General features: G+C 43.4%; 1 protein-coding gene across 3 annotated transcripts in view; it reads right to left on the bottom strand.

The window, feature by feature from the left end:
- SLC22A16 (solute carrier family 22 member 16) overlaps nt 1–9,876 on the bottom strand; it is a 46,234-nt gene extending 36,358 nt beyond the window's left edge. For 2 of the 3 annotated variants that reach the window (XM_075923100.2, XM_075923099.2), the window contains exon 1: nt 9,333–9,466. In XM_075923100.2, the coding sequence (XP_075779215.1) occupies nt 9,333–9,382 (50 nt within the window). In that variant the 5' untranslated portion in view covers nt 9,383–9,466. Of the gene's footprint in view, nt 1–9,332; nt 9,467–9,755 lie in introns of those variants that run through there. The other variant, XM_075923101.2, reaches the window with a different exon arrangement.
- Between the last annotated feature and the right edge of the window lie 2,200 nt (nt 9,877–12,076).

The following is a 12,076-nucleotide window of genomic DNA, read 5'->3' on the forward strand; positions in this document are numbered from 1 at the left end:
AGGAGATTGGGGTGCAGAATCTAGGAAGGGATAGGAGGCAGAGGGTTTGGGTTATATGGGGTAAGGAGTAAAAGGCTAGTCAACTATCCAATAAGCATTTGCTTATCAGATAGAGGCAGGAAAGTGGGGGTAGGGGTACTTCAAAGTGGCAGTGCTGAACAGCTGTGCGGCGCTGCCACTTTGAAACCCCAAGGTGGTGTTTCAAAGGGGCAGTGGAGCCCGGGGTCAGATGGGGACTCTCCAGCTGATCCCTGGCTCCATATGGCACTTCCCCAGAACCTGGGGCAGGTTCCGGGGAAGTGCCGCGCAGAGCCTGGGGTCAGCTGGGGAGTCCTCAACTGACCCCAGGCTCCTAGCGGCATGCAGCATAGCACGGAGCCCGGGGTCAGCAGGGGACTCAAAGTCCCCCACTGACCCTGGGCTCCATGGCTTTGAAATACATAAAAGCCTCCGCTGGGGACTCTTGTGCATTTCAAAGCAGGCACCCTCATGCAGCAGGACTTCCCACTGCCCCCAGGCTATATGTACATTTCAAAGGAGGAATATGAAAGTGCCTATTGACTAGTCGACGGAAATTCTGTTGAATAGTCAATTAACCACATTTTAACATCCTTAGCAGGGGACAAAGCGTTGGGGTGCCAGAGGCAAGCTCTTGCTGGGAAACACTTACTTGTTTGACTCCTAGCCAGCAGCCTTCTCAAGCAGACTCTTTGCCTGTCCTGCCCCTACACTGGCTGCAGGGGTCATGTGGTTTTTAAATAGCTACCAGTCTGAAGGAAGGGAGGAGGGTACTTCCCAAGCTGCCTGTTGATAACAGAAGTTCCCATTGGCTAGAAACTGGCCAGTGGGATTGCGCTGGGGACAGGATCAGCACACAAACCATTTCATCCTTCCCCCAGGTTCACAGTAGGGATGTTAAGTTGCAGGTAATTGACTAATTGAATAGTCAATGCATTTTGCATCAACTAGGCAATAGGGCGGCTGCATGTCTGAAGTGTAGAAACAGCAGCGTTCCCCCCCCCCCCCATCTCCCTTCTGTTATGAAAAGGACAAATCAAATTTCAGATGTGTTCATTTTTTTAATTGTATCCTTTGGTATATATGGTTGTGACAATTTTCTTCCACTATTTGATCTGAGGAAGTGGATCTGGCCCATGAAAGCTCATCACCTAATAAACCATCTTGTTAGTCTTTAAAGTGCTACATTGTCCTGTTTTTTGTTTAAAGGTGAAAGCGCTGTGTGGAGCCCGGGGTCAGCTGGGGACTCCCCACTGACCCCAAGCTCTGTGCGGTGCTGCCGCTTTGAAATGCTGCGGGAGCCTGGAGTCAGGCTCGCTGTGGCATTTCAAAGCGGCAGCGCCGTGTGGAACCCAGGATCAGCTGGGGAGTTCTGGGCTATACGAGGCTCTGCCACTTTGAAATGCCGGGAGGAGCCTGATGCTGGGCTCCCATGGCAGCGTTTCAAAGCAGCAGTGGCGTGATGCTGCTGCTTTGAAGTACCTCCTCCTTTCCTCCCCCTTTGCTGCCTCTTTCTGATAGAGGCAGCAAACGGGGGAGGGGGATGAAGCAACTAGTCGACAAGCTTATCAACTCTCCGATAAGCATTTGCTTATCAGATAGTCAACTAGTCCTTCACATCCCTAACTCACAGGTGTTCATACTGGACCCCACAGTGGCCACATTTCTCAGCAGTATGTGAGGGGCAGGCCGGGAGTCTGCCTGAGGTGTCCCGCTGCATCTGTGGGCCGGATCTGTCAGCATGGTGGGCCAGATCTGGCCCACAGAGGGTATTTTGCCCAGGCTGTGCAAGATACTTTATGGGATGCATTAAGAAAAATTATGCCAGGCTGGGGAAGATAACTGAAGAACTAGAGGCTTGGGTGATCTGCATGGGATTTTACCTATCCCCAGAGGAGAACAACGAAGATAAGACAAGATTATGATGATCAGCAAATGGCTCAGGCAATTGTGCAATAAAAAGGGCTTTGAGATGTTCAACCATTTGCAGGCATTCCCAGACAGCTCCAATAGGCTAGTCCAGTGGTCCCCAACGTTTTGGGGCTGCCGGGCGCCTGGGGGCGGGGCCGCTCACGCCCCGCGCGTCCAGGGGCGGTGCCGCTCACGGGCCACGGGCTTGGGGGCGGGGCCAAGCATGCGCCCCACGATGGGGGCAGGCACCAGCATGTGCTGCGACCCCAGGCAGGGGCTGCCCAGGCAATGTGCGCCCGGAGCCGGTACCAGGATGTGCCACAATCCTGGGCAGGGGCCGCCCAGGTGCCGCGTGGCCGGGGATGGCACCAACATGTGCTGCGACCCCGGGGTAGGGGCCGCCCATGCGCCCGGGTCTGGCACCTGCCACAAACCCAGGGGCAGGGCACCGCATTGAGGACCACTGTCTGTACCTGAGTAAAGAGGAAAACAGACTTCTGGTTTGGAGGTTAGCACTCAAATTAAAAATGATCTGGGGGAGAGGATTGGGAGATGTTTGTGTATTCTTCACACCTAATTCTAATATTGAGTGGAAGGAAAATCAAGTAAAAAGAGTACAGCAACAGAAAAAGAAACAACAGAGGGTAGGAGAATGAACAAAAAGGGAAGATAAGAGCCAGTACCACTGACAGTAACAGTCAGGTAGGTGATAATGGCAGTAAAATGACTACCTAATTAGCCAAGACATCTGCATATAGCCAAGTGGAAACAATTAAGATGTCTGTACATCAATGCAAGAAGCCTACATAACAAAAAAAGAGAAATAAGAACTACTGGTGCAAAAAGTGAAATCATAGTATTGAGACAACATACAAATAGAATGATAGTAAGTGGCACACAGGTATTGAAGGGTAAGTGCTATTTAGGTCACATAGTTATTAATGGTGCAGTAGACTATAATGAAATTAGGAATGATGGAATGGATAGAATGGAATCTGTTTGGGTCAAAAATCACTTTGAAGAAGCTCCACTATGATAGTATGTGGGGTTACTACTGACCCCCAGAATCTGATTTGGATATGAATAGAGAGCTCTAATAATTTTAATGAAATAAATACTAGTGGCAATAGTGTGATTAGAGAAGACTAATTTCATAGAATCATATGACTGGAAGGGACATCAAGAGTTTGTCCAGTCTAGTCCAGTCCCTTACATTCATAGCAGGACCAAGCATCTTCAAGACCCTCCTTGACAGTTGTTTGTCTCACTTGTTCTTAAAAATCTCCCATTATGGATATTCCACAGCATCCTTAGGTAATGTATTATTCTGGTGCTTAACCATCCTGACAGGAGCCTTTTCCTAATGTACAGTCTAAGTTGCCTTTATTACAATCTAAGCCCACTGATTCTTCTCCTAGACTTGCAGATTAAAGAGAACAATTGTTCTTCCTCCTCCTTGTTGCAACCTTATATACTTGAAAATTATTACCATATCCCCTCTCAGTCTCCTCTGGAATAAACATACCAGTTTTTTCAATCTTCCCTCATGTTTTCTAGCATTTTTGTTGTTCTTCTCTGGACTTTCTCCAGTTTATCCCATCTTTACTGAAATGTGACACCCAGCAATGGATTCAATACTCCAGTTGAACTATTCAGTGCTGAGTAAAGTGGAAGAATTTAACCTCTCATGTCTTGCTTAAAACACTCTTGCTAATACATCCCCCTTCTGTTCTGCAATGTGATTTGTCCTTTTCATATTTGTTCATTTTTTTAAATTGTATCCTTTGGTATATATGGTTGTGACTACTTTCTTCCACTATTTGATCTGAGGAAGTGGGTCTGGCCCACGAAAGCTCATCATCTAATAAACCATCTTGTTAGTTTTAAAGTGCTACATTGTCCTGCATTTTGCTTCAGACTAACACGGCTACATTTCTATCACTATTCCAGAATGATTGCTTTTTTACAATAATGTTTACACAGTTTAATCATTTAGATTGTTATCCACTATGAGCCCCAGACCTCTGTCTGCATTACTCCTTCTTAGGGTGTCATTTCCCATTTTGTGAATGTGCTACTAATCGTTCCTTCCTATATGGAGTACACTGCATTTGTCCTCATTGACTTTCATTCCATTTACTTCAGACCATTTTTCCAGTTTTTTCATGATTATTTTGAATTGTAATCTTATTCTAAAAGCATTTGCAACCCCTCCCAACTTGGTATCATCTGCAAGCTTTATAAATGTATTCTTTATGCCATTATCTAAATTATTGGTGAAGCTGGCTTGCCTGTGAACAACAGAGGGTAGGAGAATGAAAAACAAAAAGGAAAGATAGCTTGTTGGAAAACTGTACCCAAAGAGTAGCTATGCACCCACCTCATAGCACCACCATTTAGGTAGTATTTCCCTAGTTTGTTTATGAGAAGGTCATACAAGACAGTAGCAAAAATCTTACTAAAGTTAAGATATTGATCAAAGAACAAGAGCAAACTAATAATGGTAGGGCCCAGATATCTCAGGATGTGTTAACTGACCGATTTCTTCATCAAATAGTCATAGAACCCACAAGACTTAATGCCATTTTAGATTTAGTATTTGTAAGTACTAGTGAAAGCCTCATCCACGAACTGGATGTAGAGGATAACCTTGATTTGAATTATCATGTTAATTCAGTGTAATCTAAACAGAAGGATAAGCTAAAATAGGTTTGAAACTAGAATCCTTTATTTCAAAAGAGCAAATTTTGAAGAATTAAAGGAATAAGTTAGGGAAGTGGATTGACCTGAAGAACTCAAAATATCTGAATATAGAGGAGGCTTGGAATTACTTCAAGTCAAAGTTGAAGAAACAGGAGCCTGTAGCTGAAGCAGACAGAAAAGCTTGTAAGTAAAAGTTGCAGGCAAAACTAGATGAATAAACATTTCAAACACATTAAAAGAAAGCAGAAAGCCTACAAGGAATGGAAGAAGGGATGGATAAACAAGGAAAGCAGCTTTGTGGAGTGGTCAGAAAGTACAGGAGAAAAGTGGGAACTGCTCAAACCAAGCAGATCTGGGCCTTGAAAAGAAAATTAAAACCAACAGTAAAAGTTTCTTTCATCATATAAATATAAAGCAAAGAAGTGGATTTGCTAAACACCGAGGCAGCAGTGTGTGTGTGAAAGATAATCCTCAATCAACACCTCAACAAATACTTTGTCTCAGTTTTTAATAAGGGTAATGAGGAGCTTAGAGACAGTGACAGAGTGGCTCATGAGAGGGAGGATATGGAAGTAGAAATTATTACATTTCTTCCCCAATTAACAGAGACTTGGGGGGGGGAGGATTGTTTTGTTTTCCTTCCTCCGGAGTCTGGGGCATGGGTCACTTTCTGGTTTGAAGTAAATGATAAGAGTCTCTCTCACTTGAACTCTTTAAATCAAGATTTGAGGACCTCAGTCACTCAAGAGTGAGTAGGTGAGGTTCTTTGGCTTGCAAGGTCCAGGTCAGACTAGATGATCACAATGGCCTTTTCTAGCCTTGAAGTCATTGAGATGGTATGGTCCTGCTGTGAGGGCAGGGGACTGGACTCGATGACCTCTCGAGATCCCTTCCAGTTCTAGTGTTCTATGATTAGAGACATATCCCAGTGTCTAGTCTTCTGCTACTGTTCAGTTAATTATAATCAAAGCTTAGACAGAAACATATGGGTTTACTGTGTTTGCAAGCACAAAATGTGTTTAGAGCATATTTAATTATTAGAATACTATAAACTGAAAGCCTGTGCTGTTGCACAAGTATAATTTGTAAAGTCATGTGGATTTTTAAAAAGTTAAATGGCTGAGAACTTTAAAAAATGTATAAGGACTGACTACAAACCCTAGCAATGATTGGATCTAGCAACAACCCCTGAATTTGGTTTTATGCTAAGTATAAGTGAAGATGGGAGAATGTGAGCTGGGAGACCTGCACTGATTTATGCATGCAGTGAGTTAGAGATATGTGTTGCAAAAAAGGACTGTGTGTGTGTGTGTTTGGAGTAATTAATGTAAGATGTTTGCATTAAATGGGTGATTGCATTGAGTGAGAGGAGGGAAGGGTTGTGCTGAGAATCTGTTGATTTCTGCAGGCATCAAAGTAAGGGAGAGCGTTATAATAAGAGGCTGTGTGTGTCTGGGGTTATTTTGTTTGCTGGTTGTGTTGTTATGAGAGGTGGTTTTGAAGAACTGAGACAGTTTGGCCAAGTAATCCACTATTTGTGTGATCTCCTTTATACAACCAATGATATTGTTGTATGCAAATTAGCTATAGAGTAAGCCAGTAATTGGTCATCTCTCTGTCACACAATGGTCTAGTACAGTGGTTCCCAAACTTTTCAGCATCATGTCCCCTTTTTGATTTTTGAGAACCCTCGCCCTCCTTCCCTCCCCCTCCAAAAAAAATATCAGCAAAACTTGTTGAGCCAAAAAAAAAAAAAAAAAAAAGAACGAACTTACCAGGGCCAAAAAACAAAAATAGCAGCAAAACTTGGAGGGGGGATTGAAGAGGAGGAGGGGCTGGGTCATCCCTCCCCCACGCACCTGGAATTTCTTCATGCTTCCCCAGCTTGGGAACCCATGGTATAGCAGGAAGAGAGAATTTGTACAATTACTTTTTTTCTCCTATACAAGGAATGATATTTGAGTACTTTTGAGATGGTTGGGGAGGTGTTTGTTATTTGATACATTTTTTTATGAACCTGGGAAGTTCCACAACGCCCTGTGAAATACAGTAATTTACACATGGGCTGTGTCTACACTGGGCCACTTATTCCGGAAAATCAGCCGCTTTTCCGGAATAAGCTGCGAGCTGTCTACACTGGCCCTTGAATTCCGGAAAAGCAACGACGCTCTACTGTACAAAATCAGCCGCTATTCCGGAAAAACTATTCTGCTCCCGCTCGGGCATAAGTCCCTATTCTGGAACACTGTTCTGGAAAAGGGCCAGTGTAGACAGCCCAGTAGTCTTTTCCGGAAAAAAGCCCCGATCGCGAAAATGGCAATCGGGGCTCTTTTCCGGAAAATCGTGTCTACATTGGCCACAGACGCTTTTCCGAAAAAAGGGCTTTTCTGGAAAAGCAGCCTGCCAATGTAGATGCTCCTTTTCCGGAAAAACTGAAAACGGAATAGTATTCCGTTTTAAGCATTTCCGGAAATTCATGCCAGTGTAGACACAGCCATGGTGTTTATAGCAACAACAAGATCTGTGACATAAGAGAGGGAATATGAGCTATATCTGAGTAGGAGGAGCCTGAAAGAGTTGTGGGGGAAAAGGACAGAGTCTAGCATTGAATGGATGGACTGGGGACAGATAAGGCCCCAACAAGCAGGAAGGAGATGGAAGGCTGGCACATATAACTCAAATACTGCTGATAGGGCAGTGAGCACATATAAAAGTTTAGATGAAATAGTATAGACATGGGGGTTTGTATGTGGTATAGCTCCAATGAAGGAATCTCTGGTCCAAACCAGCTTTTATAAGTAACACAGTCTCCTGCTGAATGTATAAACACTGTAGTACTTCTTGCACTGGGTGTCTCTTTGCTCCAAGTTGTAACAACTCCACCTAACATAACACAAGCTTTCACACACCAAGAGCATAAAGAGATTTTTAATGGCTAAGAATACTATTAGAGCATTTCATTTATTAAACAAAAATATGAAGTTAGAAACTGAGGAGTCAGGTTTAAAATCAAGTGTTTGAAAGTCAGGAATTTAAATCACAACAGGTCAAAAAGCCTGTACATCAAAAGTGTAGGAATATTTTAACAAGAAATCTACAAATTGGGTAAATCCTAACCTGTTTCCCCTGACATTTTTCCTCATCTACTTTAGAAGTACAAACCAAGAACTCCTCCTAACCCCATGGGAAAACTACATATTTACTTGTAAACTGCAATTCATACCCACTAATGGCTCTGATTAGGAGCTGAGTACCTCATATTATTCTCTATATTTATTCCAGACTAAACCATGGCCTAATTCATTTATAAAAACCGGGATAAAGGAACCAAGCAAGGGGAAAAATAAAAGATGAAATATTGAGAAATTGCTGGAAGTGTTTTAACTGAAGTGCTGATCATAGCTTGAAATTGTCATTTATTTTATATTAAACATTTTTATACACATGACAGAACCAAAATTTGAATGGATGTAGGCACCAAAGTAGATTTTGAAAGGGATCAAAATAAAAAATTTAAGAAAGTATTAATACTAACAAGCAAGTTTAATGCTTTTAACTAATAGTGATATTTTAAAAAAAGCACAGTACTGGCCATTTTTTTTTAACTATAAGAGCTGGAGTTTAAAATAATCAAAGTGGTTCCAAAATACTGGCAGTCATGTTTGGACTGCTCATAATCTAACTACAAGAACGATTTAAATCATATATATAACTCAGCATGATTTATATGACCTTATAGAAATAGACTGACTGAGAAAGCTATTTGATTTGCTAACAAGAATTGTCAACTGTGTTACTGTGCATGAATAAAAACTAATTAAACACACAATTAAAGCAGCCATTCAGAATAGATGAAGATAATTTTTGGTTAAGAAAAAATCTTGTTAGGCAATTGCATCAATCCTAGAAACAACAATAAAGAAACCCACTTGAAAAGGTGATTTTTAAGTACACCCATAATAAGCTTTAATTGTGTTTCTCCGGCTGTAACCTTTTGAAAACGTGTATAGTTCAGGTTGAAAACAGTATTAATTAAGTGTTTGTAATTTGGGATTTCTCGTGTGAGGTTCTAGCTAAGGGAACGCCTACCAATTGCCAAAAGAAATACAGCCAGACTTGAGTCGGAGCAGGATCAATTAGCAGGCTGCCCCATGATTAATTTCTCGGCTCGTTAACCGCAAGAAGTGCTATGAAACGAGTAGTTCAGAACACTTGATCTAAGGAGCGAGTAACTGCTTTAACCAGGAGGTACTATGGGCCCCCGGAGAGTTCCCCCTACATGCCAGACCCCGGGCTGCTGCGGGCCCTCACTAGTGGCAGTCCCGTAAGAGCAGCAGCAAGAAAACCAGCAGACACTGGGAATCCCTTCTCAGCCCGCGCTCATAAGGGCACGTTGCTGAGGGGCTGTAGCTGGGACTTTGGGCCACGTGCGCATCAGCTTGTTGGCGGGGGGACTCCGCACGGGCTAGTGCTCCCGGGAGAAGCACCTGGCGGCGACCAGCCCGTGCCGCTGCGCGCCTGCCCCTCGCCTGCGGACGGAGAGCCCCGGCCCCGGCGGGTAAGAGGCACGTCGGTTCGTCTCGGCATTTTGCAGCCGGGCAGGGGCCCGCCACGCTGCGCTGCCTCCCAGGCTCTGCCCCGCCTGCGGGCTCAGGGAGCCTCAGTTTCCCTGGGCAACGCCCGGCGCGGGGAGCCGCTACCTGCCGAAGTGTCCCACGGAGTCGAAGAGGCGCTCCCAGCGCGGGGCCATGGCGGGGCCGCGTTGCTGGTTGGGCGGCGGGCGCAGCCCAAGTGAGTCTCCGACGCTGCCCTCCGCCCACCAGAGCCTTGGGTGCGGGCCGCCGCTAACCCCTCCCCCTGCCCCGCATGGCTGAGCGCGGAGCCGGCCAGCCCGAGCCCCCCCCAGGCCGGCTGGACTCCCGGGGCTTGCCCAGAGCCGTGTCGCCGCCCGTTCCCTCCGCACTCCTGGGCAGATGCCACGGGGATGGGCGCCACCCCCGCCCATTCGCTCCGCAGCGCGAGCAGCTTCGGGCAGGGACGTTCCCATGAGTATAAACCAAGTTCGTCGGCCCTTGGCCTGCGTGAGGCCCCCAGGCGGGACCCCAAGATATATAATCACTCACCCCGGCTTCTGGCCGGTCTCCTTGTCTGCCCCGAGAGCCGCTCCTCGCTCACTCCCCCCCTCCCCCTTTGCGGGGAGCTAGGACCGGTCTGCCCTACCACAGGAAACTAATTTGTTTGTAGAGCCACGGCACTGTGCTTGGCCCTGTACAGACTGTTCTCATTAGCACCAACAATGGCCCGGGCACTTCAATATAAAAATGAGGACATGCTTGTCCCCAGAGAGTTTACAGCCTAAATTTGACACGCAATACAGTTGAGGTGACTATGATGTGCCATTTGAAGGCATAGCCACAGAAGTTTACAATTTGTTCCTCCACAATCTAATCTGGAGTAATTTTCTACTTAGTGTAATTAAAGTAAGTAGTGACCACTCTTCAATAAAGAATCTATTTGTATAAATTAAGGGGGGGAGGATTTGCAGTCCCTCACAATTCAAATCCACCTTTTACAAACAATTATGTCCATGAAGAGAGACAGGCCTATCAAAGATTTAATCTACATTTAATTTACAGTAGAAAAGATCAAATTTAAAAGTGGCTGCCTTTGACATGAGTTTTTTTAATTAAAGTTACATGATCACATTCATTTACTTCATATTTTTGTTCAAGCTGGTTGAAACTTGTCATTCATTTTAAGCAAAAAAAGGCTCTTTTCCAGGAAAAGGTTTGTCTGAAAATTTAAGTTTTTAATTTCTTGTTGTAATTTAAAATGTGTATTTTCTCTCTCTCTCTCACACTCACACACACACACACACACACTTACTTTCCCTTTTCCCATTTTGTTACTGGGGGAAAAAAGGAGGAAGGTAGGAAGAGGACAGCTGGGAGGGTTTACAATGAAAAAAATCAGGAAATTGATTTCCATCCACACACACAATAAGTCTCAATTAACATCATAGCTGCCAGAAAAGGAAAAGTTTCTTAAAAGACAAAAAGCTTCAACTTCTATGCTATTACATTCTCAAGTTACTAAGAAAAGTTAAAATACAAAAGGTATTGGAGAGACAACAGGGTGAGAGCTTAAAATGGGGGGAAAAAAAGTATGATGGGCTTTAAAGTAGGAGACAATTAAAATAACATACCCAAACTCATACAAAATGCTTTCACAAAAAAGGAAAATAAACCAAAGGGTGGGAAGAGCTCCCTGGTGGTAAACCATACTAATTACACAGCAAAGAAATTATTTACATTGATTTAAGCTGGCAGTTATCTTACTGACTGTGAAGAACTTTCAATAAAATAGTCTTTGTTTATTGATAGTGGAACAGTTGAGGACTATTTAATGTCAGTAAAACTAGACATCTTGGCATTTCAAAACAGTACACAATTTAGAAAGTAAAGATGTAATTTCTGTTTAGTAATATGATTCTCTTTAAAAAGTGAATCTTACATTTCTAAACTTGCCACCTGTGCTATAACTGGGAATATAGGAATCTGTTTCTTCTGAAATCATTTGATAATTTTTACAAACTGAAATAAGAAAATTTAAATACTTAATAAGCTCTATGGAATTAAATACCCTATGAACTGCATTAATTCCAGGAGTATTTTAAAGATACATACTATTCAGTTTTTAATTTAAAAGAAGAGAAAACAATTTTATGCTTGAATATTTCCCAATATTAATAGGATTATTTTCAATAGGATTCTCATCTGCTCTATTACTTAAAGCTAGTACACTAAACACTGTTTTTCAGTTTAAGGATAATGCTTTAGTATAATGCCAAACAACTATAAAGATCTCTACTACTTTTCATGTTTGCAACTGGCCACCGGAGCTTGGCTTTTTACAGTATAAGCAACGAGACAAAAACTGGCCCTCAAACTCATCCAGATTAGTTTAAGTCAACTGAGAGGCGCTTTGAGCTTAATGTTACTTCTCCCTGATTTAAAGTCACCTATTGATCATTCAACCAGTAGGCAAATAAACACTTTTTTACTAAGCCTTCAGAAGGTTCATTTGTTAAAATCTTCAATATGATACAATCTCCCAGAGTTACCAGTCTGTCCATGCAGTTTATAAATGTTAGTAGACCCTTAGGCTGCGTCTATACTGGCATGATTTTGCGCAAATACTTTTAATGGAAGAGTTTTTCCATTAAAAGTATTTGCGCAAGAGAGCGTCTATACTGGCATGTGCCTTTGCGCAAAAGATTCGCTTCTGCGCAAAAGCATTCATGCCAGTGTAGACGCTGTCTTGTGCAAGAAAGCTCCGATGGCCATTTGAGCCATCGGGCTTTCTTGCGCAAGAAATTGATGTTACCTGTCCACACTGGCCTCTTGTACAAGAACACTTGTGCAAGAGGACTTATCCCTGAGCG

Source organism: Pelodiscus sinensis, chromosome 3 (genome assembly GCF_052426305.1).
Source record: "Pelodiscus sinensis isolate ZL-2025 chromosome 3, ASM5242630v1, whole genome shotgun sequence".
Lineage (NCBI taxonomy): Eukaryota > Metazoa > Chordata > Testudines > Trionychidae > Pelodiscus > Pelodiscus sinensis.